Consider the following 27,665-nt stretch of genomic DNA (forward strand, 5'->3'; position numbering starts at 1 on the left):
CAGAAGGAGGCCTTGGCCCTGGTGTCCTTGTATTTGGATTTTAATTTTTGCATGTGCTCTGGCTCACCGCTGCTCTCAAGTGCTCTGTTCCCAGGGGCTGCAAGCACCCTTCAAATGTGGCAGCTTTTAGCTGGTGGGTTTTCACTCTTCCCACTGACACCCATGTAACACCTGCCCCATGGCAGGAGACGGAGATGGGGTGGCTGGGGCGGCCAACGCTCCTGGTGTGGAGCTCCCAGCATCAGCCCCGCCACGCTCCTGCCCGCAGAGCTCCTGCTGCCTTCAGCCCTGGCAGCACCGCACCTGCACGTGCAGCCTTCCCTGAACCCCCAGTGCTTGTTTTTATTAGGGTTTTTTTAGGGTTTTGAGGGTGAATACATAACACCGTCACTTACAAGTACCAGATGTTGCCAAACGCCCCACAGTGGCAGGCAGCGCAGCCAGAGAACAACTGGCACCATGACCCGGACTGGGGCACTTTATCCCCCCGGCCTCGCAGCCAGCCACTCGCCATGGCTCTTCTCTTCAGTCCTTGGCCCCAAGTGCCAGTCAGGCGACGCCGATGGCCACCCCATCCTGAGACCCACCCTCCCCTTCCTACGGGACTGGAGCTGCTCCTGGCCACCCAGAGACCCCACGCGCAGTGCCCCCAAGAAACGTCGACTTGGCAATTTGAAAATAAACATACGGAGATACGCCATAGCACAGGAAAAATATGTCATAATCCTGACACAAAATGTCCTATATTTATGAAATGAGCCATAGTGCATTCCTGGCTGTGAAGTACCCCTCAGCCAGGGCTTGAATGCAAAAAACCCCCATGTTTTTAATATTCAATATGTAACACTTTTGCTATCAAGTACCAGAGCATGCACCCAATAAATGACATGTATATATCATATATATTTTCATATATAGTACTGTTTTATATATATTTATATATCTTTCAGTCATACATATTTATCTATAAAATATAAATAGCATTATGTATAAAAACATAACATATAAACCCACATAAATATAGGATACATGTTATACATACAGAAAACATGCAAGTATAAAATATATACATATGAAGCATACATTTAGAAAACATTCTATATATTTTTTTTGTCTTTATATAGTGTTCTCTGTATAGAATCACATATATATATTCTGTATGTTTTCACAAGGTTCTAAATTTGGCTAGATTCTATGTTTCTATATGTTTAGATTCTATGATTCTATAAACAGAATATAATTTTGTGATACATAAGTATCTAAACCACATTTATAAGCATAAACAAACATGTCTATGTGAAAATATTTGTATCAATAGATAGATGCGAGTTATATATGAAATTGAAATATGCATAAACATTAATTTCATACATATTTGTATTCTGTATTTAATGATTTTTATCTACAACTCAAACACGTAGAAACGTTTTTAGGCTCAGTATATAAATGCAATAGACGTACACACGTACGCGAGTTGGGTGCACGCACACAGCCAGGCACAGCCAAACCCCACAGGCGCGGCTTGTACCGCTGCGCACGCCGGCAGCTCGCTGGCCCCGCCCTCAGCAGCCGGGCCCCGCCCCCAGCAGCCGGGCCCCGCCCCCCAGCAGCCAGGCCCCGCCCCGCCCCGCCCCGGAGCGCTCGCGGAGCGCGAGGGCGGTGCCGATAAACACCGCCACGTGCGGCGGGGCGGGGGCGGGGCCAGCCCCGCGCTTCCGGCAACACGCCGCCCCGCCGCCGCATAAATAGCGCGGAGCGAGGCGGCGCCCGCAGCCCTGCCGCCGCGGCACTCACCGCTCGGCTCTGCTCCGCTCCGCCTTGCTGCGCTCCGGCCACTGGTGCCGCCGCCGCTCTCGATCTCGGTCCCGGTTTTGGTCCCGCTCCGTCCCGCCGCCATGCCGTTCCTGGGGCAGGACTGGCGCTCCCCCGGGCAGAGCTGGGTGAAGACGGCCGACGGCTGGACGCGCTTCCTCGACGAGAAGAGCGGCGGCTACGTCGGCGACCTCAGCAGGTACCGGCGGCGGCTCGTTCCCGTCCCCGCTCCTCTCCCTCCCCCCGGCGGCGCCGCCAGGGGGCGCCGCGGTGCGGTCGCGCGCTGCCGGGGGGGGGGTGGTGAGGGCGGCAAGATGGACGGCGGCGCCTGGCCCTGTCCCTCGGCCGGGGGCGGCCTGAGCAGGGGCCGCCGAGCTCCGTGGGACGGGGGAGGGTCGCGGTGCGGGCCTGCCGGTAACCCCGGGCCTTGGCGTCGCTGAGGCGGAGGGGCTTGGCGGCTTTCCCCCGGGCCTGCCGTAAGGCCAGAACGGGGCTCCCTCAGCCCCGGCGGGGTCCCGGGGCGCCTGGGCACGGAGGCGGCTGTCCCTGCGTAGGCAGCCAGGACGTCCCTACGGCTGCGAGATGGGGTGGAAAAGCGAGGTAAAAACAGCCGCTGCCCCGCGGTCAGGGCCATGTGCCCTCGGGGAGCATCGCTGAGCGCCTCCCGGGGGGCCCGGAGGTGTCCCCCTTCCCTTCCTCCTTCTCCCGGATCAACCCTGCCTCAGGCTTCCCGGCTCTCAGGCTGGAGAAGGATGATGTGTCTGAAGCCATGAATCTTCCCCAGACCATGAGTAATGTACCTTACGTGCTGCTTGACTAATCTGGCTGCAAAACATCAACAAAACCCCCAAGATGGTGAAGCACCGCGGAGCTGCGTTGTGTGAGCAGGAAGCCTTTGCAGCAGCGTGGGTGTATGGTCTCTGGCCAGATTGCTCCTGTCAAAACCAAACTTTTCTTGCAGAGCTTGTTTTCAGCTGTGCGCAGTCAGATTTGGGTTTGCAACCGGGCTAAGGGATGGGTCAGGAATGTCCATGACAAAAAGACGTGGAGCAAACAGGGATTCGCTGTGAACCTCAGCTGAGGTGTTATTGTGCAGGGAGGTTTATGTAGCAGGTCTCTATCTCTTGCTCTCTTTTATGCAAACTGTAAATAAAAATCAATCCAAAGCATCTGATTTGTAAATAGGTAGAAAAATGTCTGGCTGGTGCTAGTGTGATTGTGTTGGGAATACTGAGTTTGGCACAGGTTTATACATTTCCCATTAGACAGTGAGGAGGTGACATACTGGCCCTGGCCTGAGGTCCTTGCAGTGCCAGGTCCTGGTGCCCAACTGTTTGACCTGTCAGGATGCCTTGGAGGAGTGTGTGGAAACCTGGCAGTACATAAACAGGGGAATAATCTGCCTCCCATATTGGAATTTGGCCACTGCTGTTGTTATGGAGGTTTCACATTACAGTCATTCAGTAGGAAGTCAACAGTCAAGGGTGTGCTGTTGACATGTAAGATTTAAAGCAGATCTGTCTTGAGTTCTTGGGCTTGGATTCCGCAACTGCATGGGGCATGTTAAACTGGCCCATTATTGGTTTTGTGTAACCCTAATAAAATATGAGCTTGAACATTTCAAAACTGCTTCTTCCTTACTGCCATACTCTGTTCTCAGGTTTTGGTCCCCCCAGCAGAAAGCAGCATGGATGGGGGAAATGTGCAGCTGAGATGTTTTGCTCTCAGGTTTGGGTTGTTCTGAGCCAGCTCCTGCTGATCAAAGTGTCTGGTTCCCCGAGCTGTTGTTGCTGTGAATATTGTCCACCTGCATTGCTGCTGCTGTTCTCCCTCTGCAGTGTTGTGGTGGAGCCCGTGGGAGTGGTGCCTTCCCTGCAGCTGTGATGCCCTATGAGGGGGCATGTGGAGTGGGAAGGGGGAGCTTATGGTGCTTTGAAGCTGGGGGAGATTTCCTCCACCTCTGGGGCCATGTGCAGGTGCCAAACCAGAACACCCATCTGGACCCTGCTGAAGGAGGTCTGGGTCCCTGATGGGGCTGAAACTCTGACTTGGTCATGTCACTTGTGTATGCTGGTGGTGTGGCTGTCACGCTGACAGACAGCAAACAGGGGAAATAAGGAGCCGTGTCTGCAGGTTACATTCCTTTGCAGGACCCTGTGCTGAATAGCTGTTGGTGTGAGTTAGTATGGTGCTTGTGTTAGTTTTTTGAGGCTAAACAGTGTGAACACAAAGTCTGTAGAGGAAGCAGCCTAGCTGTGTAAGAGTCCTTGTGGCTGTGACAGAGGAAGCTCGCCCAGTGCTGTGAGCAGCAGCGTGTTTCAGTGCATGCTAGAGCTCCAGGGGTGTCCCAGTCACAGCAGCTGAGAGGTGCAGTGAGGTGCCTGGACCCTTTGAATTTAGACCTGCAGCCAGCCGTTCTCCCAGCCCTTGCAAGCTGCTAGAGCAGTGAGGGTGGCTCTTTCGTTCTCCTGGATGCATTGTTTGGCTTCTCCCCAGCACCTGTGAGGCATCCCCGCAGCTCTGGGCTGTATGCTGTGTGCAGGGGGGCCTCTGCTGAGAGCTCTTGGTGGGTGCTGCCTTTCCCTGCCACCCCCAGGGATCTACGCTGTGGTTGCCCAGGGGCTTCTCAGTTTCAGGTTGCTGCTTGGATCTGCAGAATGTGGAGATGTTAATGCACAGCCTCTTTATAGATAGTCTTTCATTGCCCTCGAAGAAAATATGGGGTTATAAGCTCCCTTCACTAATAATATAGTTACAGCAAAGCTCCAGCAAAAGCAGATGATGGGTAGTCTTGGACAAGAGATCCTAGCTGTTAATTTGTATAGTCACTGCTGTGTGGGGTTTGGAAAACCACCAGCCAAGTCTGAACCTCAGCTGAGCTTTTCCTGTAAGCTTGAAAGAATGTTTTGTAGGGAGTCTTTTGTTAATAAATATCTTGAGTGCATACATATATGTTCTCAGAGATGTCTAAATATGTCTTTTCGTAGAAGTCTGACTGGCTCAGAGGCATCTACCACCTACAGTTGGAGGATATGGTGTTACTTAAGGATAGAAACAGGTTAAAAGGAGGAAAAGGGTACTGCCCAGCAGTGTCCCAGCACTAACTGTGCAATCTGTATTACCTGCTCCTTGTCTGTTATGGGCGTCTTACCTAGCACAGAAATGCAGCACCAGAGGCCCATTTAAAAATACCATTACTGGATGCAAAAATTGCGTGCAGACTTTTTGAGAGCAGCCTGCAAGGAGGCAGCTTTGAAGCTCACAATGAAAACCTGTGTATTTTCTCTCCTTGTAGGAAACATAGTGTTCAGCAGACCTCAGAAATAAACAGAATCCTTGCTTTGTGTCATTCACAGCTTTTGTAAAAAGGATGATTACAACAAAGAGAATCTCTTCAACAGCCTGAACTATGATGTTGCTGCCAAGAAGAGAAAAAAAGACCTGCTGAATAACAAAGCCAAGATTCAATGTAAGATGTCTATTTGGGCTTCTTTTATTAAAAGTTGCAGCAAGAGAATGGAAAATGCTTCATATCTATGGCTTTTGCATAGTGTGTGAAGAGTCTTCCAGAGTGTCTTGAAGGGCTTTGCGCCCATGTTTGACCTAAGTAGAGAACTTGGATACAGTTTAATGTGAAGATTTATGCCCCTGTTAGTAATCCCTGCTCTGAGGAGTTGTGCTTGTTGTGTTGAAATTTTTGTCATTTGTCTTTGTCAGAAGGAGGGTAATTTTTTCCTATGGTACATTCAAATGAACCAGTTCCAGATTTTTTCCCCCTGTAGACTTCCTTGTGCACAACAGGCTAAATTTATTCTTCCTTCCATATGCATGTTGAGCACTAATCTACATTACTGGAGGCTACAAGCCTGAATGTGAGCTTTGATCCTATCTCTGTGCGCAGAGTGCGTGAAAAATGAAATGAGATTTCTGCTCGCTCAAAACAATGGAAGGTTTGAAATCTTTCTATATGCGCAGCACGCAGCCAGGGTCTCAGATGGCACACTGGGAGGACTTGGGGGAACCTGCAGGGACAGCAAGGTCTGCGTTGGTCTGATTGCAAGATAGGTTATGGAGTTAGATGTGAAGGCTACAAATGTAAACATACACAGAGGAAATGAGTTACAATTCCCACACTGCTATTAGCTCATTGTGCATCCCCCAGGATTTTGGAAACTGATGCCAAAAGTTGGCCCCTCAGTGCATTCGGTTCTCTGAACAAACAAATGTTACCATGACAGTTTTTGGCTGGATTCTGCTGTGACCTACTATTTAAAAGAGCCTGATGCAGGGTCTGCATGCCTGTAACTGAGACTGAGTTTGTCCTTGGGCTCACAGTACCAGGCAGGAGTACATTGCTTCACCCTTAGGTGGAAAAAGACTCCAGAAGCACAGTATTTCCTTTAAGGAAAGGAGTCTAACGGGACAGGGAGAAAAATTTTTCTTACATTAGCTGTTGAATTGCCAGTGTGTGCTAGAAGTAGGCCCATGTGAAAATGGGGTGAGAGAAGGATTGAGCAGCATAACTGCTTACAGTAAGGGCTTTTCTGCAAACCAAGTTAGCAGCATGTGGTGGGTACAGGGAAGCTATTTTGGGGAGTGGATGGGACAACTCCCATTTCTGAGGGAAGGGAGGGGCAATTAGAAATAGGAAAATTTTGTTCCCAAATAGTTTTTTCTTTTTTAGCAAGTTAGCTGCAAGCACAAGCATGCTCCTCTGAGCCTGACCTCACTGCTAAAAGCGCTCTCCCACATGCCTGGTGTCTCATGACATTTTTGCTCAACTTCAAATTTGACATTCAATCCCAAGACTGTAACCAAGGTAATGAATAGTTAATAAAATCAATAACAACAAAACCTGGCTGTCAGCCATGCTTACTGTCTGGGACCAAAGAAGAGGAGGTGCTATGGTATATCTGTGCTTGGCAGATTAAACATTTACAGTCTTGAGCTGTGTCACTGAAACAGAAGCCCTTTCTAAGGCTCAGGGCTTCAGTCTCAAATGAAACAGTATGGAAACAAAGCATCTCAGCAAGTTGCTGGTTTTGGTTTCAAATGTGACAGTGTAAACACAAAATAACTTCATTTGCACTAAAAGGGCAGTGTGTTATGAGTAGAACAGAGATCCAGCCCTCTGGAAGGTGGAAGATTAACTGAGCAAAATGTCTTTGTCCAAACAGATTTCCACCAGGAGAAGTGGATCTATGTTCACAAGGGGAGCACAAAAGAGGTGAGTGTCTCTGTAGATATGTTCTTTGTTCCCTTTTCTGCTGTTTTTTCCAAGCGGTGGAATATCCTGTGCTGATATAAATCAGCAGAAGCTCTTAAGAGATAAGTGGAAGATCTGGCTTGTGGCTGGAATTTCAGTAATGATTTTAAGCCCCAATCGGGGAGCCAGAGCTTGCTCTACAAGGCTTTGTACATGTGTTTAAAATATGACTTGTTTGCTTCCCTCAGTTAAAAAAAAGGCCAATTGCAGACCAAGCCATAATACTGTTCTTGGCTTTTACCCAGTACAGTCCTAACATGGAAAATCATTGGAATTCATCACAACGGCTCACTTGCGCTTATGGAGAGAATCGGCCGTATGAGACCACTCTGAACTTGCACTATATATTGAACCCCGGGAATGTGTGGCTCATTCTCACCCATAAATTCATGGGTCATGAGCAGAGCTTGTGTCACTCTTGGGAAACTACAATAATCTACATTGGCCATGCCCACTCTTGACGTCAATAAGTGCAGCTCTGCAGGAGGCAGGCCTGCCTCCTCTGGCCCTGACCTGGTCCCATGGTTTGTATCCATTAGCCTGCTATATTGAGTTGCCCTGTGTCATGTCTTCCTGGTGCTGTCTGGACTCATGTCTGCCAAAACATGACCCAGACTGTTTTTAATTCTCAGCGCCATGGTTACTGCACCTTGGGAGAAGCCTTCAACCGACTTGACTTCTCCAGTGCTATCCTGGACTCCAGGCGATTCAACTATGTCGTGAGGGTGAGTGAAAGGCCAGGGTTTATTTTGCTGTGATGGTGGTGGAGGCTCTGAACTGAGCACTAGTTGGATGATAGGAAGCAGTGGCAAAGAAGAGAGGTCCAAACATGCAAGTGGGGGTGCTGGGCTTTGCTGCATGAAGTAACTGATGAAAGTTGTGTGGATAGATGCCCAAAACCTCCTCTTCAATCTGTTAAAATCGAGAGGGAGGGAGGTGGTGGTAACATAGACGATGGGCTGTCCTTAGCCTAGCATTCCTACTACTTTTCGTTTGTGAAATTCACTTCTGAAACCCAGTAGACAGTTTCTAATTCCCGAGTTCTCAGTTCAACTTCTAAATGTGATTCTTGTAGACCTGAAAGGAGTATGGGCTTTCTGCAGAGGCCACAGAGCAGTGGGGGACCTCTTTGCACAGGCTGTGGAGTTTTGTCTCCATTGAAGTGATACAGGAGAGACTCTGGGGAGCTGAGCATTTTGGGAATGGGAGGATGGGCTGAACCTCTTAGAGGCACTGGTCTTAAGCTCTCTGTTAAGGATCATGGTTGCTCTTAATTCTGTGTGACAGGCAGCAGTTTCAGTGGGTGAAGCATTTGGTTAGTCCTGACACCATTAGTTGGTAGGAAGGAGTCATCAGCCTCAGGTTCCCCATGTTCTTGGCTTTGCATAACAGATCAGGGCTTCGCTTTTGGTTTTGGGTGGCCAAGGGGGGTGGTAGTGGTTGGGGGAGCTACTGTCCTGAGGGCTGCAGATGCTTGTATGTTTATGCACATGTGATCTGCAAATTGATCTCGAATTTCAAAACACTTATCAAGGTTTGGAATTCAATAAGCTTAAAAAGAAATCTGTTAATAACTTGAGGCTGTTTATAAACAGCTCCTTTTCATGTCTCATCAACAGTTGATCACTGGTGAGGCACCAGCTGTTCAGGTTTTAGATTCTGAAGCAAGCAGCATTGGTATTGCTTTCCCTTTGCCAAGTCAAATGTCATGAAAAGTGTCTAAAGAAATAATCTGAGCAGGTTCACCTTAGTTTATTCACCTGTTGTCTAGGTGAACAAGGACCCCTGGAGGGGTATGGGCATTGGGAGTGATTACCCACCTGCTGTGCAGGAAGTGCACTGGCAATCACTTGGGTGTCCCCCTGCAGGGGTGGTGGCAGGGAGTGGGGATGCTGGGGGAGGCAAAGCTGGGTACAAGTCCATGGAAACTCAGGCTGTCCTAGGTCTGCTGGTTCTGGGACAACTTGTTTTCCTGCTTGTGCAGAGAAGGTGATCACCAGTGCTGAGGTACTCAGTGTTTTCTGATACTGGATATATATATACACACAGCTGTGTCATCTCCAGGGGGATTATTGAGGAAGGAACACTTCATGCCAAGGCTTATAACCCTTTAGTCAAACATAGAGGAGAATAAAACTTGTATTTGGTGCTCCAGAGATCCCTTTGACAGACTTCCTGTCTTATGAAAATGAAGAACTCCAGAGACCTCTGCTAAGCATGGCCTGAGGTCATGCTGTGACACTTGATGAGCTTCTACTGCTCAGCCCAGTGTGGTGGGTGTTTCACATAGGACTGCAACGATTGAGCAAAAGCCACATTGAATTTTTTGAAGAGCAAACTCAAATTTTAGTGAAGATGGTGTGGTCTGGTGAGGAGGCTCAAGCTGACCTTCTTCCTCCTTTTTCCCTTGAGGTCTTCATAAAAGCATTCCAAATCTGCTGTGTATCCAAAATATCAGTGTTCTGTGTGGAAGTCAGCATGTGTCCTTGTTTCTACAAATTACCTCTCTTCTAAGCTTTTAGGAGTAGTTTTCCCCCCAGTAGTTTTAAGGATACAGTGCTACTGAGAAGTATGAAGCTTTCTAATTGAGGCTGACTTGTGGTTTGGCAGATGAAAGAAGATATTAAACCTGGTACCATGGATCAAATATAAAACTGATGTCTTAAAATGAAAGGCTTGTATCGGCCAAGTCTCCGGTGGATAGTAGCTCACAAAATGCCTTACATGCCAGATTTACTCATGAAAAGGTCTGCCTAGATGTGGATCTTGTTCATGGTCCTTTACAAATTGCAGGCCTCCTAGAGCACATAGATGAGCAATCTGTCACATGGAAAATGCCTTGAACATTGGCAGGCAAAACATTTTTCCCTTCCCTCCCTTGTTCTTTCTAGTTCCACCCGTTGCTCAGGGTATCTGATTAATCTCACACTATTTAGTTCATCAAGCAACTGTTTTCTAAGGAGGAAAGTTGAGTTGGAGGCTGGGGGAGAACATGAGTATGTCTGTGGGGAAAGAAACAGCTGCAGGCTTGGGATTCTGCTGGCTACACCCAAACTTGCCCTATAGAGAAATAAGCTACATCACTGCTGATAGCAGAATGGGCTTTCAGGCTGAACATCAACTTGCCTTTCTCAAAGCATTCCTTTCTGAATTTCTCTGAACTTAAGTGCTACAGCGTCTTCAGTGCTGATTTTTTTGTTGTACAATAAGTGTCTGCTGCTTAAGATATACCTAAACTAAGTTCTTGGGGTTCCTAATGGTGCACTGATAAAACGGGCACCTCCTTCAAGTGAAGTGAGCAGCAAGAAGCTTGGCAAGTATTCTTCATGGGCAAATACCATCAGCTGTAACCAGTGAGTTCATGTAACTGAAGCAGAAGAAATTTTCCTCCAACATCAATCTTGTCTTGACAGTCTGCTGATATAGTGCTGGAAGTGCTAAGTATAGGTATTGGTGCCATGACTTGGTCCTTGTTGATCTTTTAAACTACAGCATCTGCCTACCTGTTACAGGACAATGGTCCCTTTTTAGAGCTAGTAAGGAAGTTTGTGATTGACCCAGAGGACCCAAACTGTTCTTGGTCTTGAAGGAGCCCTAGTTTCTCTGGTCTTATGGTCAGATTTAATGAAAAGACTGGAAGCGTTCTGCAAGCATAAGTAATATGAGCAGAGACAAAAGTGTCTGCAGCCCAGAAGTTGTTGGTTCTCCTTCGGGAACACTCTGTTCAGATGACAGTGAGGTTTTGCAGGCTGTTTCCCTCAAAGAGATTTGTCATATGATGGTTGTGTAGTAATGTCTCAAGGGAAGGTGCTGTTTCTGATCATAAAAGCTTAGGTCAGGTTAAGCCACATGGGCACAGCTCTTCAGGAATAAAATGATCTAGATAGTGTGCAGCCTGTTAAAGTAGTCTCTTAAATTTGTTTCTTAAGTTTTTATAGCAGTTAGCTCTGGGAGTCCTGGATTTATGTTGTGGTGAAAGAGTATCAGCTCAATGCTGTCTCATGGAGATCTGTCAGCACCTGCACTGTAAATCATTATAACTTGCCTTGCTCTTGCTCTACCTCCCAGCTGAAAGCCAGTGTGACATTTCAGCCACAAAGTGAAGGACTGTGAGAGCAAGCAGAGGCTAGAGAAGGAATTTTTCATTGCAATACAGTAGTTTAAGCAATCAGATGTGAGGAGCCACATCCCCAACCAGGAGCACCTTATGGATCTTCACAGGGTGCATGTCATGGTTTAACCCCAGCCAGCAACTAAGCACCACACAGCTGCTCACTCACTCCCCCCCTCCCAGTGAGATTGGGAAGAGAATTGAAAAACAAGAAGCAAAATTTGTGGGTTGAGATAAGAATGGTTTAAAAACAAAATAAAATACAATAAAAATATAACAATTATAATGAAAAGGAATACAATATAAGAGAAATAAAACCCCAGAAAAGATAAGTGATACACAATGCAATTGCTTACTACCTGCTGACTGAGCAGTGGTCTGCCCCCAGTCAACTCCCCCCAGTTTATATATTGAACATGATGTTCTGTGGTATGGAATATCCCTTTGGCTAGGTTGGGTCAGCTGTCCTGGCTATGCTCCCTTCCAGCTTCTTTTATATATCTGCTTGCTGGCAGAGCATGTGAAACTGAAAAAATCTTTAACTTAGGATAAGTGCTACTTAGCAACAACTAAAACATCAGTGTGTTATCAACATTATTCTGCACTATATCCAAAACACAACACTGTACCAGCTACTAGGAAGAAAATCAACTCTATCCCTGCTGAAACCAGGACAATGCAGTTCAGCTTCCCTATAGCTGGTTTGGGTTATTCAAAGGGGGATTTACACTTCAGTGGTTTCAAATTTGTGATTTTAATCATTACAAAGAATTTCCCTTTTTAAGGCAAAGTTATGCCCTCCTGCTCGGTGCCACAGGCCTGCTGAGGATTTTTTGGCTCTGTGTGCTGTAAGCCCCTAGCTGTGGGTTATTTGGGGCATGAATTGCCTGTGCACCCTGGTGTTGAACTGAGACAGTGGCAGAAGTGCCATCTGGCTGTAGCAGGTCTAAGCACTGCTGCACACAGTAGTCATGGGTGCAGAGCAGTGTTTTCATGGCCCTGAAACGGGCCCTTGTTCCCTGCCACATGGCACTGTTTTGTTTGCTTTTTTTTTTTCCCCTTGTGCTTATGGGAGGAGGACCTGCTCTGTTCCAGGAGCTAAGTGGCTCGTTGCACCAACTGCTTACATCAACTGCTAATGGGGTTTGAGCAGGAGCCCCATCATGCTCATGGGGAGGTGAGCAGGTTATTGCCTTGTTGTGGAAGATGCTGCCTCCTGCCAGCTTTGCATAGGCTCTGGAATAGCCCACTGCATCTCTTGCCTTTTCTTCATGGCTCTGGCAGACCTCTGAGAGCAAATAAAATAGGAGTGAGGTGGTAGGAAGGATTTCCAGGGGAAGCTACCAGGTCACCTTTTTCAACTTCTGAGGAGCTGAAAGAGTGAATTGGGATCTAATTCCCTGTTTTCCAGAGGTGTTGCAGACTTCCCAGCTCCAGTTAAAATTGGCTGGAATGCAATCCCGTAGTATTTTTGAAAAGCAGGCCTTTTAAAATTTCTCTTAACCTTTTCCTGTGCACTCTCTCCTACCATCTGTCCCTCTCAGTTGAGCGTGGGCTGGACTTAATACAACTGCATCATAACACACGCTTGCAGCTCTCCAGCCTTTTTACCCTACTCAGCATTAATCTGAATTCATCAGGCTGCTTTTAGTCTGTATTATGCAAGTGGCAACATTGATTTATTTTTTTTTATAATGCTGTAGACCCCAGTTTGGCAGTCTGTTAACTGAGATCATACTCTGCTGGGTCTGTGCCAACACTCGAAGACCCTCAATGCACTGAAGCATGTGGGGCACAGATGTATTGCTTACCTGTTTTTTATGTCTTATATGAGCAGAGAAGAATAAAAAATGTCTTGATTTGGAGGGCTAGCCAGTCACTTCAGCCAGTGGTCCCTGGGGAGCGGAGTAGTCCTCAAAGTATTCACAACATAGTTTTCATATGGAATTTCATCCTGTGTTTATTGCTGCAGGGGAAGGGAGGTGACACATGATATCTGAGCTGGTTCACTGAACATAAATTGAACCTTGATAAACACAGACAAGGCAAATTTGAATCTGTACCTTTGACTAAATTAATTTTGTACCAATTTAAAGTTCTTCAGGGAACTGAGATTTTTATCCTTGTTCCTCTTAAAGAATGGCCCTGCTGTCTAGCTCTTACAGTATTGCATTATGTGATGCTTATCACTGGGTGTTTTTTGGTGTTTTCAGTAAAGGGCACAACACTGCTAACACCCAGCCTGGAGGAAGCTGTCTCTGTGCCAGTTCCAGAACGGTGCAATCTGGAGACAGCAGTTGTTTGTGCACAGAAGAGCTGATCTGGGTGCATGTGTGCCTAATGTACAGATGGAGTCTGGCAAATTGATCACTATAATCAAAGGTCTGAAGGCTAAATAGTTTAGTGTAAGCAGAGTATTACAGACTACTTCAGGACACTGATTATTTTTTCTTCTACTTATTCCTTCAGTATTTCAAAAAAAAAGACCTATAAAACTTCCCAAGCATCTTGCAAGCTGCCTTGTTTTTAAGAGTATCTAGTTATTGCAGTCTCAGTTTAGCTGATATAGCAAGAAGATCCATTAATGCCTGTGCACAAAATATTACCCAGCTCTCCTACATCTCTTGTTTCCCCCAAATGAGCCAAGAAAACAGGCAGCTTGCCCTTCACAGGAGTTAGTGCGAGTCTTTTTTCATCTTGTTTTCTTTCGGTCATGCGAGAGGTGCAAGATATTAATAGAGTGTAAACTCAGAGCCATCTGATGATGGTGTTGGCGTGGAAATTAAACGGAAGAAGCGATCGGTCACTCTAGGCGACTTCACTGCTCCTAACTGGCAGTCACATGCCAGCGGCCCAGACGAGCAGAGCAGGCGAGCGACTGCAGTAATACACCTCCCTGAGCTCCCCGCTTCATGGCAAGCTGCCGGTGACTTTTTGGGTGCATTCCTGTCATTCTTATAGCGGGGCAAACAGTTCAGCTCATGACTTATCAAGTCTTGTCAAAAGCCATCTTAGTTACTTGACACAAGTAGTTGCACCTTCTCTGGACTCTCTGCAGTGCCAGCAACAGGATACCGTAGCTGCAGATGATAAAGGATTAATAAGCTAGTCATGCGGTAACGTGTTGATTGATTTGTAGCATAAAAGGTTTTTCCTTTCCTTTCTAAATTAAAACAGAAGGCTATGTACATCCAAAACAAATGGACTGACACGTGGACAGTCTGTGTATTTATATAATGCTGGGGGAAGGGAGGAAGGCTTGCAAGATCATAGGCCACATGTTCTGCAGAGCATGATCTGTAGGAAACTTCCACAGCTGTTCTTGTGGTGGTAGAGAGCTGGGAAGGAGAGGGCATCTTCCCCGTGGGAAATGCTTCCTTTAGCAACTGCAGCCCAAATTCAGCATGTACACAAGTCAGGAGATCAGTGCTGGGAAGCAAATCCTAATTGAAAGTAAAAGTGAGATTTCCATTAGGGGCAGTTAACAAGTAAACAGGACAAACAAGGAAAGGTGGTTTGGTGTTGCAGCTGTAAGAGCTGAACAGGGGAGGAAACCTTGGGGGAATAGGGGTTTGTTGGGGGGGAGAGTTTGTTTTTAATATAGTACTTAACCTTTCTGTCATGGCGACAGCACTCTGACAAAACCCATGCAACCCAGCAGTTTGACGTAAATTGTGGAGTCTGATTCTCATTAATGCTCCATCAATAATATTCCCATCCAAACAGGCATTTGCTCGTGTTCCCTTATGACAGTGCTTGTTTATGCCCCAGTGAAGGACAGTGACGTCGGCCGTTTATTGTTCCCTTGGTGTGAATAGATGCTGTCAGTCAGAGCACTGCTCTGTGGTTTCTCTGCATCTCTGAACCATGAAATCAAGTTTTTCTTCCCCCTGAAGATCATTAGAATGCCTTTTTTTCCCCACCCCTTTTGTGTGTGTGAGTTTAATTATTTGGCCTCTGCTCTCCTCCCCCTTTGCATTAGTTTGCTCTGTCGTTCTGTCTCCCTTTTATTTTCAAGCAGCAAACAAGTCTCTGGACTGTTTTGCTGTGTCATGTGACCAGGAGTCAAGATTAGAAAGGTATCTCTGTGCTCTAAGGCTTGCAACTTCTATTTTTATCCACAGCTGTTGGAGCTGATAGCAAAGTCTCAGCTGACGTCACTGAGTGGCATTGCCCAGAAAAACTACATGAACATTTTGGAAAAAGTGGTGCAGAAAGGTAAGAAACGGAAACAGTGAGGGGGAGGAGTCGTCTGATTTAATCTGGTGTAGTCCGTGTGAACCACATCCTCAAGAACAGTCAGGCAATGCAAGATGGGTGAAGAGGGGCACCACTGCTTATTTCTGTAGTGCAGTTCCACTTTCCGTCAGTGAAGGACTGTAGGGGGGAGTGGGAAGAAATGTCTGAATTCTGGTAGGTATCTGAGAGGCGATTCCTCCTTCTCCAACTTTCCTCACTACCACCCCTTCTGCATCCTACTGAGTCCTATTTCTGACTGCAGAAGAGGTGGCTGCTCCTGCCCCCAGCCTGGCACATCTGCAGTCTCTGCTGCCGCCTTGTCACCAGTTTGCTGCATCATCAAGTGCTCCCACTGCTCTGGAGGAAAGGAAAGCTCGAGGGCTGTCTTCACCTGCTGGGGGGGCTGAATTATGGTTGAGATGTGGTACTTCCCTCCCTGATGCTTTAGCTCTGTCTGAAGCCTGGGAATTGAGAGCACCTTGTTAGTGCATGTATACATAATGAGAAAGGAGATCCTGAGCTGTCTCCCTGCACATCAGCTGGGGTAGATGGGGAAGAGGTGCATATAGATAACCTCTTGCACATACCAGAGGGGAAAACTGGCTGGTTGCCAGCAGCTGGAAATGGGAAGTGCTGCAGAAAGGGCAGATACCTCATCTGCTTATCCTGGGAGGATCTCTTTCCATCTGCTGTCTAACCTGCTATGCCTGGCTAATGTTTAAGTGCTTTCCTCTAAAAAGAAGAGTGCAGGCTGAATTTCTTGGCCTGTGAGGTTATAGCAGATGACTTGCCTGAGAAACATGTAGATTCAGAAAAGGATTTGGGCAGTTCCCATTTTTAACCTTTACTGTTCTCCCAAAGTCCTTGAAGATCAGCAGAACATCAGGCTAATACGAGAATTGCTGCAGACCCTCTACACATCCCTCTGCACGTTAGTTCAACGAGTCGGCAAGTCTGTCCTGGTTGGAAACATCAACATGTGGGTGCACAGGATGGAGAGTATTCTCCACTGGCAGCAGCAACTGAACAACATTCAGATCACCAGGGTAAGCACAAATCCTGAAAGCTAGAAATAATGTGGCTCCTTCATGAAACCTCACTTAGCAGCTCTCATTTAGGTGACTGCATCCCACTGCAAGCACAGAGTGCTGGGGAAGGACCTGGAGTTGCCAAAACTGGATGCATTTGTAGCATTACTTGTGTCCCTTAATTCAAACTCGGTGTACACAACCCAGGATCATGCTCCCTGTTACTGGTCACAGACTGTGGCTTTGACTCCTTAATGGCCATGAAGTGCTGTGCGAACAGAGATGGGCAGGAAACCATCTCCCCCTCTTGAGAGTCTTCAGAGACTAGGCCTCACTATGGAAAGTCAACTTGGTCTTTCAGACTTTCAAACTGAGAAGCTGCCTTCAAAACTTGTTTATCAGATAGTTGAGGTTTTAAGATTTGTTTAATCTGTAAATTAAATGCAAATTTCCAAATAGCTGCATAACTTCATGCTTCCTGGCTGAAAATATCAGTGATTCTTCCAGTAGTCTGGAGCTGCCTGTTCCAGCCAGACAAGTCCTGCTTTCACAACGTCTATTTTTTCAACAGCGTCTGTGGGGATGGGAAGGAGATGCATTAGCTGATAAATTCCTAACCTGGCTTTGCATGGGAATCAAATCTGAACTTGCTCCACTTCACAGGATCACAAAAGGGTTGAGGTTGGAAGGGGCCTCTGGAGGTCATCTGGTCCAATCCCCCCTGCTCAAGCAGCAACACCTACAAGCAGTTGCTCACCTTGAATGGATACTTACTCCACAGAAGTGCTAAAGCTTTCCCCCAGTGCTGATTTCTGTGTTGCTGTGATCCTTGTAGGATTTTCTGCAGTGAACTGGACTGTGAAATTCCCACTTGGGCAGACCAAGCCATGGCCCAAGGGAATATAAAAAGCACCTTTTTCCCTGGTGGGTCAACCCCATTTGCAAAGGATGTGCTTTCATCATTTTACATGGCTGTGTTCTCTGGGAATGCCAGGAAACAATTTCCTACCCTTCAGTTAGAGTAACAACAGGCAACAGGATGCAGGAGATGATGAACTCTGGGAGGTCCCAGGGAGTTTGAAGATCTGCAAAAGCAGCAGTGCTTTATCTGATGGTGGTCTCTGCGCCACCTCTGCTGTCCCTTCTGGTGTCCAGCTCTTGGGATGGGCTGCAGCTCCCTTTGCCTTGCAGGGGAAGCAGTGGCCCAACTGTGGGGTGGCTCATGGAGCACAGCAGGTCTGCGAGATGGGGACTGTCATGTGCCTGGGCACTACCAGGGTCAGCTCCACCCAGGCATTTGCTGCCCTGAGTGCATCACAGGTCAGGACCTTCCTCCTGCTGCTCAACACAGTAGTACAACGTGGGGTTTTTACCTCTACTTTAAGGGCTCATAAAACACAGACGAGCATTTCACAGAACTCTGCCTATCTAGACAAAAGTGCATCAAAATACTGCTTGTGAATGGAACTGCCTTTTATGCATACTTAGTTACATGTAGGTTTACAGATGCTTTTCTAAAATAAATAAAATAGATGTTAAGCTTGCAAAAAAAATTTCACACCACTGAAAATGACTCCAGGTCAAGCTAGAACAAAACCAGCTGAGTTTAGAGGAAGGAAGAACAAGCTCAGCTCTGTAGCCAGTTACAGCGCACTGGGTGCTTCTGGTGTTTCTGGTGGGGGGGGGATGTCTTGCAACAGCCAAGACCAAAACCTTTTTAAAAAAAAAAAAAAAAACCAAACTTGCAAAATATTGTGTGTGCTAGAGCTGCTTTAAAAAAAATCTGTCCAGAAAGTGACAGCTTACTGATCTGCTCTGATCTAATCTGTGTTCTTTCTCCAAAAAAAGTAATGTTTGAAAAGTCCTGGAAAGGAGTACTGAGGGAAAAGAAGTAGCAGATAAGTCTTTGGCCCTGACTCAGAATCTGTAAGGATTTGCTTGAGTCACACTGGTTTCTTCAGAAATAGGACATAAGCATGAGCTTTGGGAGTTTTTTGGCCCAAGAGCCTCTGAGCTTAGTCTAGTCTGTTGTGCCCTAGCAAAGCTTTTATGTAGAGAGAGTGCAGGAGAATGCTAGAGACAGGCTGGCAAGGGGTATCAACGGGAGGTAATCCAAGGCTCCAGTGCATTCTTCCTACCCCAAAATATGACCTCAGTTTGCACTGATGGGTGCTGAGTCTGGACTTCTCGATTGTACCAAGGAAGTATCTATATGTAGCCAGGCAGTGCACTTAGCTTAACAGTCAGCATGCAGCGTTAAAGCTGTCATGGGAAGAAATGTCCTCTGGAGATGGCAGAGACTGTTCACTCCTCCTGGAGGGGTTGTTTCAGGCCTGTCTTGCTGGTGGAGCTGGCCAAAAATGATGCCTTGGTTGAAAAGCTGTGGTCCTTGCAGGTACCAAGCAGTGCTGCGTGGTCCAGGCAGGCTGGTCACTGGGGCACTGAAGGGAAGGTGGGAGCTATTTGTGTACAGACATACTTGTTGTGCCTGTGGAGTTTCATATGCAGTAGGGTGGCTAGAGGTGGGACCGTATGATTAAAAGCAGCCTCATGCAATGTTCCCCTGCTGATGGCAGTCCACGTGCTTCTTGTTTGAAACAGTTAATAGCTCTGCCAATTGCGAGACGGGTGCTGTGACTCTGTGACTTAAAATAGCAGCATCTCTGTGCAGGGTAAATGATAAACTTGGCACATCTGTCTAACATTGTTTCTTTGTTGGGGCCCAATCCTAAAAGCTGCTGTTTGCCTTAATAAGGCTGGGGCTGGTTTTGGAGCAGCAGAGCCCAGGTTGTGGTCCTGGCTGATGCCTTGCTCCCACTTGTGCCCTGGATTTCCCCCGAGTGCAGGACCTGCAGATCCATCATTGTCAATTTGTCCTGGAGCTGTGCTGCCATGCGGACTTGCAAAACAGTCTCTGTAGACCAGGCAAAGGTGGATGTGGGGTGAAGGTGGCTTTGGGCTCCTTAGTCTAGGATGTGCTTTGGTGTGGCTGAACAGCCTGGAAAACCGTGACTGCAGCTGATGGGGAAGGGGCAGGTCCTTCGGGTGTTCGCAGAGGAAACATTAGCCTTGCCAGCAGTGACCTGAGAAGCCATGCAGGGAAAAATCCTGCTGTGGGTACTCATCAGCCACTGCTGCGGTTACAGCAGGATCCTGTGACGACATAAACTAAAACACATGTCAGAAGAGTATAAGATTCCCAGCAATGTGTGTAACAGGAGGCTGAACTTGAGAAGTAATGTTGATGTCCCTCATGGTAGAGAGATCTGGATGGTTAAGAGCTGATACCATGATGTAGCCAATGTCCTGCTGGTGGTGGTGGTTCTGGGAGCAGTCTCACGAGTATGGACATGGGGCAGACAAAAAGGGGAGAAGGACTGCAACTCTACTTCTAACTACTATAATACAAATACGTGTCTCCTTCCTTGTGGATATCTCAGACTGTTCTGAGGCAGAAGGTCAAACATCTTTATGTAAAATATCTCCTTATTCAGAAGAGAGAACTGCTGCTTATTCTCTATGTGATGAGCAAAGCTTAAAAAGCAGTAACTGAACTGCAAGCTAGAATTGCTTGGGTTTTCAGCTTCCTGTGAGCTCAGTTTTGTCTGTCTCTTCCAGCCTGCCTTTAAAGGAACCACTTTCACAGACCTGCCGTTGTGTTTACAACTGAACATCATGCAGCGACTGAGTGATGGGAGAGACCTGGTTAGCCTCGGTCAGGTGGCTCCTGACCTGCAAGTGCTCAGCGAAGACCGACTGCTGTGGAAGAAACTCTGCCAGTACCACTTCACGGACAGACAGGTACAAGGAGTTGCTTGTTGTACCCCGCTAGCAAGTGAACACACACGGCTGGGACACTCTTACTTGACTATCTCTTGGATCTAAAGGCTGTGCTGCAAGCTAATAACACAGGCTGGCATGAGAATGGCTGTGTAGATGATTTATGTAGAGATTTTTGTGCTCATGAGGGCATGCCACAGCAACAATTCCTGAAATAGGAGCCTGAGGAATTAGTCATACAGTGAACTTCAACCCTAATCCAGGTGGTAACAACTGCAAGTCATGCAGTTGCTCCTCGCCCCATGTGTGCAGGGAAAATGTGCAGGCAAGCTCCAGCAATCACCCTCATGTCCCAGGGACTGACACCCTTGCAGAGAATCTCTGCAGAGAATCTCTGTGGATGCGGTCCATGAGCAATGAGTCGTACTCTCTTGCCCTTTAGAGCAAGAAATCCCCTCTGAGCTGTTTCATGAGTGACAGGACAGTATGTGGAAAACAGCCCTGCTGCTACCCACGTTGTACCTGTGTTAGCATCTTTGGCCCTTTGCAGGCTGGTAATCATCTGGAGTCTTCTAAACTTAAAAACAAACAAACAAAAATCCCCCTCTCTGTTTATGGGCAAATGTCTGGCATGTTTATATCTGATCTCTGCACTTCAGGGACCATGTGCCAGATTTCTCTGCTGACTTGGCTTTATGTGCTCACTCTCGATCTGACTTTGGAAGTGACTCTGGGGAAGTTATTTCTCTTAACAAGTAAATTCAAATTCAAGGTCTGCAACTAAGGAACCCTAAAAGAAAGATGGGTGTCTCCCAAGCTAATGTGACAAATCACTGACTCTTAGAATCCGTGAAGAAGCAAAATACTTTAACTTCTGAAACTGTTAAATGCACCTATACTCATTGTCCTGCCAGCCAGAAGCAATGGCTAAAATTGCTCCCAGGGTTTCAGGCTTTCATACAGTAATGTTCATGAAATGAGGATAGACCCTGATAATGGTATCAGGTGAGGCTGTTGCCGTCAGGACACTGGTTATAGCTGGATATTCAGAGCAGGAATTTTCTTGGTGTTACAAGGGAACTGTTATGGGAGCGGCAAGGATGACACTTAAGTGAGGAAGAGAAGAATGTGAGTTGGAAAGAACAGATAATTTTTTTGACCTGCTACAATTATGATTATTTTTCCTTTAAGATTCGCAAACGGCTAATCTTATCTGACAAGGGACAACTGGATTGGAAAAAGATGTACTTCAAGCTCATAAGGTGTTACCCACGGAAGGAGCAGTATGGTGACACACTGCAGCTATGCAGGCACTGCCACATCCTCTCCTGGAAGGTATGAAGTGCTGGTGGGACAAACACAACTGGGGCAGGAGCCACAGGGCACCCAGTGCTTCCTCTGATTGGAGCTGGTTTAGGGTGCTGCAGTTTCTTTGCCTGCATAACCTAGTGTTTTCCTACATCCTAATCCTCCCTCAACTGTTAAGACCCTTTCTCCTCTGTGCTTCGGAGATCCCATCTTTACATTGAACATGAGTAGTGGCCAGAGGGGAGGGAGATGGGCATGCTCTTGGGCTGCCTGCAGTAAATTATCTTAGCACTGCCAGCAACTACTTCTACCCATTACATGGAGGTGGAGATCTTGGCAACAGAATTAACTGGAGCGAGAGCTGATGGCTACAAAACAGCCCAGGACAAAAATCTGCTGGCCACTGTGGTGATATCCAAGGCATGTGTCTGGAGTTAAACTCCTGTAGCTGATGGTAGGCTCCAGCCTCTCTTCCGTCAGAAAAGGGGAAAAAAATGAATTGGATCTTTGCTGATTTTATTGCCCATGACTTGCCAGTAGCCCCTAAAATACGAAGCCCAGTTTTGAGCTGTCTGCTTTGGCAATAGTAGAAATATTATTCTGGGCTCTGCTCTATTTGCAAGCAGGATGTCTGGCAGAGGGCAGTGCTAGGTTGGCTGATGCTCTGGTGCCCTTTCTGCAGTCTCTCTAAATGGAGTTGTTTTTTCTTTTCCCAGGGTACTGATCACCCTTGCACAGCCAACAACCCAGAGTCTTGCTCCACCTCTCTTTCACCGCAAGACTTTATCAACTTGTTCAGGTTCTGAACTTGGGTCACTGCAGCTTACGTGATTTTTACAGGACACTTTATGCCACTGAGCTTGGACACTCCATTTGTAAATAGTGTAAATATTCGTGTTTGTTCGAAGCTCCTGAGTCAAGGAACAAGAGGATCTTGGAGACAAAAGGTGAAATTGCTCACTGATGCGCAGCACTTAAGGAGTACAGACTTCCACAGGACTGGTGTATAAATGCAGCATGTTGTACAGAGTCCCTTTTTTATGATCAGAGTACAAGATACAGGGCAAAAAACTTCATTTTTTTGTTTTTAGAAGTTAAAAATGAATTTGCCCCACAACCATTTGAGAACTCTTTTGGTTTGTTTCTAATAGAGAGAAAGCAATATGAGGCTAGGACTGTTGAACTGTTCCTCCATCTGGTTTTATTTAGCATACATATTTATAAATATGATGTTTTAAAAATATTTATGAAAAATATCCCTGTGACAAGTTTAATAATACTTCTATGTTTTTAAAAAGGACACATTCTGAAATACTTAGGATAGAACTCTAGCCTACTTGCGAGAGAATCGCAACATACCACTTTCTACCTCTAATAGATTGAGTACCTTTCAAACAAAAATCCAGTGTACAATGTGAACTTTTGTATTTTGTACAATGATTTAAAGGGAAATGTTTGTGATAGTAAGCATCTTTTCTTGTATTAATGCTTACCTCTTTACATTAGTTTTCTTGCTCTACTCAGTGCTTGAATGCCTAGATGATAGGCACCATATAAATACCTAAGACTTTACTCCATCCTCTTTTAATTTGTTGGTTTTATGAAAGACTAAGCAAAAGGGAAAAGAGAAGCCACAAGGATGAAGATTGTCTAAAAGGGAGTAAGTTCTGTTATAGAGAAAAAAAGGACTGTATTTAATCTCACAATGTAAATTCGTATCAACTCCACTAGGAGTTAATTGCACTGGTTGAAATACCAAATGAGGTTAGAATCTGGTTCTTCAAGCCCATGTTTTCCAACATATACGCTGCTCTGTATTCCCACTGCTGTCAAGTGAATTCTGTCATCTTGGAGCTGGTAAAATATAGGGAGAACTGGGCTGTTGAATCTAGTGAAATGATGCGGTTTTTATTCACTGGAGACTGGCACCATCATGTTTAATTTCAGACTACTGGAGTTTAGGGTGATGAGCGAGACAGCATGAAGAAATTGGTCAGCGTTTTCCTAAAACCAGCAGTCAGGACTGTGGTAAGCAAGGAATTTCCAACATGGCACTTGACATCTTTGGTTATTCTTCCATGCCAGTGGCAAAGACCCAGCCTAGTCCCTTCCACTTCCAGTGCTGAGCTTCTTTATGGGATCTTCTTACACTAGCCTATAGCTAAATTTTCAGTCCTGTGGAGTAAGTGGCCATGATCTGGATCACTGTCTCCTTTTTTGCATACAATGCTTCACTTTTCCTTATAGTGGAGCTAGAAGAATCCAGCTCGTATATAACAATTTGAAAACCTGCAGTGGAAAGTTCTTGCTGTTTGCCAGTAGATTTCCTGGATAGCACTTTCTCTGTGCATGATGTAAGCAGGATACCTCAGAAGGGTAAATATTTAGTAGGTTGTGTGTGACTATGTACAAAGAATTGTGAGGAAGAGGAGTACTCAGGACAATTCAGGAAGAACTACTTGAGTTAATTATTGTTAAATATTCTGTTCCTTTTTTTACATTTTTATAACTGGCTTTCAACACTTTTCTGCAGCTGTTTATATTTTAAAATAGTTGACAGTATTTGCATTTTTGCAAACTAAATCAAATCACTTTGCATACTCTTGGAAGAGATGCAAAAAGGGAAAAAAGCTGCCTCTAGATGGAGCGGTGGAGAAGTGGGGAGGAAAATGGGGAAAATGCTGGCAAGAACTACCCTTCTCCTGCCTTCCAACAGCAATCCAAGCTTTTGCTCTTCCAGAGAGCTCTGGGAGCCTGTGCCACCCTTAGCCATGGTCAAGAGCTTAGCACTCTCCAGAGATGAGGAGAAAACACGTGCAGGATAGGGAGCTTTATCTGGGTGTTGATGCCCCATCCATCAGTTTGACTGCTGGTGGAAAGCGTAAGCCTGCTAATCATATTCAAGTCAACTGAAAGTGATTTAAAAGCTGTTACCTTGGCAAAATGGACTTGTGCTGGTTTGGGGGGATGTTTGTGAGTGGAAGAGGCCAGTTTCTGTTTTCATTCCTGCATTGATGGCAGTGGGTAGATGAGGCTAAAATCTGGCTTGGTGTATGAGGACATTAAGGACAGAAACCTGCAAGTGAAGTGTGTAAAGCATTTCCACTGTATTTGGAGATTCCTGTAGCTCCTTTGTCTAGCAGTGAGGTGACCTGTGCCCCTTGACATCTTCTGTTTCCAGCTCTGACTTTGGGTTGGTTTGTTTCATAGTCTTGCTTCTGCTGCCCATAGTGAGCCAACATGTTGTGATGGAGAGGCAACAGTATTTCGGTATGAAATACTGGGGGTTCTGCCTAATCTGAGTCCATGCTTAGCAGATGACGCATCCACTGTGAGATTGTGACACTGGGTGAATTTTAAGCTCAGGTTTGAATCCAGTCTAGTGCATTCCCTGCACAGCAAGACAGAAAAATCTCAGTGTTTAGCTGCGATTTGGGAATGTCTTGGCTCTAGTCATTGCCTCTATCAGCCCTTCACTGGTTTTGAGTGAAGAGTTTATTCTATGTCCCCTGCCCAGAGAGCATGGGTTATGCTGACAACATACTTAATGTGCAGCTGAGGCTCCTATTTACAAAACTTACTTCAATTAGAGGGGTTTTTTTTATTTTAGCACTGTGTAATCTTAAAGAGTCAAAGTGCTGAAGATGATTTCTTAATACATACAGACACTTGTGTGTTGCTTGTGTGAGGTCCTGAGATGTTGCTGTCAGTGTCCAAAGCAGCAGAAAGCCAAGCAACTACTGTACTAGAGAACAAAACAGACTAAACAAAAAGAAACAGAATAAGCCTCATTCAGTTACTGCCTCAGTCATTACCCTCCTGCTACAGCAACTGTCAAGTAAGATCTTGGTCTCTTTGGGAGACTTATTGTTTCTGAAGTGGCTGGTACAGGGAGATATTGTAGTGAATTCAATACTCCTGTTTTCTATTTAAAATGAAATGCTGTTGCACCCAAATACCTTAGTCTAACCACTTATAAACAAAGCGATCAGTATTTTAGCAATGCAAAGTTATCTGCTTGGCTGAGGATGGCAGAGTAACAAAACTGACGGTGATAACGGGCTTCCAGCAAGATGGTTTAAGGCTGCTCTCGCACAAAAAGGACCTCTTTATTTTAAGACAATTGTGGCAAAGCTGTTGTAAAGGGAAAACAGACTTTTACTTGTGTTTTGGAAATAGAATGTTCTGTTCAAACAGCATTTCACCTTCCAGTTAGTTGATGCATGCCCGTTAGACATGCATCAGTTCTTATGCTAGAAAAGGAGGTTTTTTTTCTTCTCTTTGGGGTTTTTCTCCTGCCAGCATATCCAGAGAAATCTCATTATCTTCAGAGGATGTGTTAACCAGTGCAACAGTGTGGAACGTGGTGCTGTGAAGAGGGAAAAATAGATCCATGCAGGGGAGGAGGCTTAGGAAGGGAGAGATCCCAGAGATCTCTGTTCAGCTTTCTAGAAGAGGCAGGTGTTTGGACTTTGTTTCAATGTGATAGCCACTTCAAGAGGCACAATTTCAGCTGTACATACCTTAAGCCATTTATACTAACTATGGTATGGTAAAGTTTGATCATAAAACGTGTGTACCTCCTCTTATATTGTTTGGGTTTTTTTTAATTGTGGGCGTTTCTAGATCCTTTTATTTTGTAAAGTGATTAGGAAAACTTGTATTGCTCTGAAGACATTGCTTTATATGTAAACATTTAATTGCACCCTGCCACTTTCTGTATATGGAAATATCTTTTTTTTATTATTTTTCTTTGCCTCCAGGTTTTGAACTGTTTGTGTCCCATTTCTGTTTGACTTCAATTACTCTTGAGAAGCTATCACCTTCTAGGACATATGCAGGTACTAAACCAGCTTTTCTGCCCAGAAAATTCCTTGGCCCTCAGTAGCTAAAATTTGATTTAGGACAGGAACATTTCAAATTCTGTTATGTAGCTAATAAATCAGATGTGCTGTTTCATGCTTATCTCCTGCTCAGTACAGCAAACCGGCATTGTCCTCTGCAGTTGTTCTTACAAACCTGTGGCACAACTTTCCCATAGATCAGCACCTTGCCAAAAAGACATAGCTTTAAATTAAAATGCCACTCTTCCTAGCTGGCCTGTTTGCAGAAACATAGACCCTGTGGAACTGATGGCTGATCAAGACTCCCTATTTACAAGGTTTGGGACTCTGGTGTTCTGCTTGTGCTGCTTTTCTCAGCTCTTTGCTTATAATGATGCTTGTTAAAGGATCTGAATATGTGGCCAGCCAACCACAGAGCTCCCAGCGTGTGGCTGCTGGGCTATGTGAGTGTCTTTACCAGCACCCGACTTCTATCCCATGTCTTCCTCCAGTGATTTTGTTGGTAGCAAATCACCTTTTCAGGATCTGACCCTAGGGGGAACAAATCCATCTTGTCCTTGACACATGCAGTCTCTAGTATGTTAGTACCTTGAACACCAGAGAGGTTCCCCCTCCATTGACCAAGCATTGCTGCTTCTCCTGGGAGGGCAACCGAGCGTGGAACTCACATTTCTTTAGCCATCATGTGCTGCAAAGAATGCTAACAGGTCTGCTACCAAGAGAACATTTTAATTTGAAATAGCAAATACACTCATCTTTAGGAACTAATCTACAGTAATTATAAATACCTACTTATATATGGAAGAGAGCGTGTGTTCTGTTTTGTTTTTCTTTAAAGTTGTAACTAGAGATGATATGAAGTGAAAGGCATCCCTTATATAAGATTTCTGTTTAATATTCTTGTGTGGTTAAAATCCTTCCATTATAAATTTGCACACTTTTTTCTTCTTCCCTTGCATGTTCAACTCTGATTTTTACAGCTGTTCTGTGCAGACAGTAAGGTATTTTTGTAAAAAACATTTTTGACACTGAATTGCAATAAATGTTCAAACAATGTGAACCACAGAGTTGGTCGTCTCGTTGCTTCCAAGTTGGTGACCTTATCAGCTTTGAGCTTCTGGTGACTGTAAGCAAAGTCTTCTGCAGGAACATCCAGAACTCAGGTGGCTGTTGCTTCATTGTACCTCGAAGGAAAATGAGGTGAATGGAGCCCTCACTTCTAGCAAAAGCGGTGCTCACATGATGCTCATGCATCTGTACTCTCCCAAAGCATGAGA

General features: G+C 45.7%; 1 protein-coding gene across 2 annotated transcripts; it reads left to right on the forward strand.

The window, feature by feature from the left end:
• The first annotated feature begins 1,723 nt into the window (after window positions 1-1,723).
• Window positions 1,724-27,448, forward strand: FBXO32 (F-box protein 32). 2 transcript variants are annotated; one of them, XR_012625817.1, is made up of 10 exons: window positions 1,724-2,011; window positions 5,169-5,281; window positions 6,990-7,039; window positions 7,711-7,803; window positions 15,314-15,407; window positions 16,290-16,474; window positions 20,075-20,257; window positions 21,428-21,571; window positions 22,261-22,491; window positions 26,308-27,448. XR_012625817.1 is itself a non-coding variant. In XM_074845797.1 (9 exons), exons 1-9 carry the CDS (start codon window positions 1,896-1,898, stop codon window positions 22,348-22,350), a joined length of 1,068 nt encoding a protein of 355 aa, XP_074701898.1. In that variant the 5' UTR covers window positions 1,724-1,895; the 3' UTR covers window positions 22,351-27,448. The 2 variants fall into 2 exon arrangements, 1 of the variants encoding a protein (XP_074701898.1); XM_074845797.1 differs by having other exon boundaries at window positions 22,261-27,448.
• Window positions 27,449-27,665: the final 217 nt, after the last annotated feature.

The sequence above is a fragment of the Strix aluco genome, chromosome 1, assembly GCF_031877795.1.
Source record: "Strix aluco isolate bStrAlu1 chromosome 1, bStrAlu1.hap1, whole genome shotgun sequence".
Lineage (NCBI taxonomy): Eukaryota > Metazoa > Chordata > Aves > Strigiformes > Strigidae > Strix > Strix aluco.

Excerpts from the sequence above, each read along its gene's own strand:
- FBXO32 (XM_074845797.1), top strand. The coding sequence starts at position 1,896 with ATGCCGTTCCTGGGGCAGGACTGGCGCTCCCCCGGGCAGAGCTGGGTG. Across the intron at positions 5,282-6,989 it reads TAACAAAGCCAAGATTCAAT|ATTTCCACCAGGAGAAGTGG; the intron begins GTAAGATGTCTA and ends TTGTCCAAACAG. Across the intron at positions 16,475-20,074 it reads ACAACATTCAGATCACCAGG|CCTGCCTTTAAAGGAACCAC; the intron begins GTAAGCACAAAT and ends TGTCTCTTCCAG.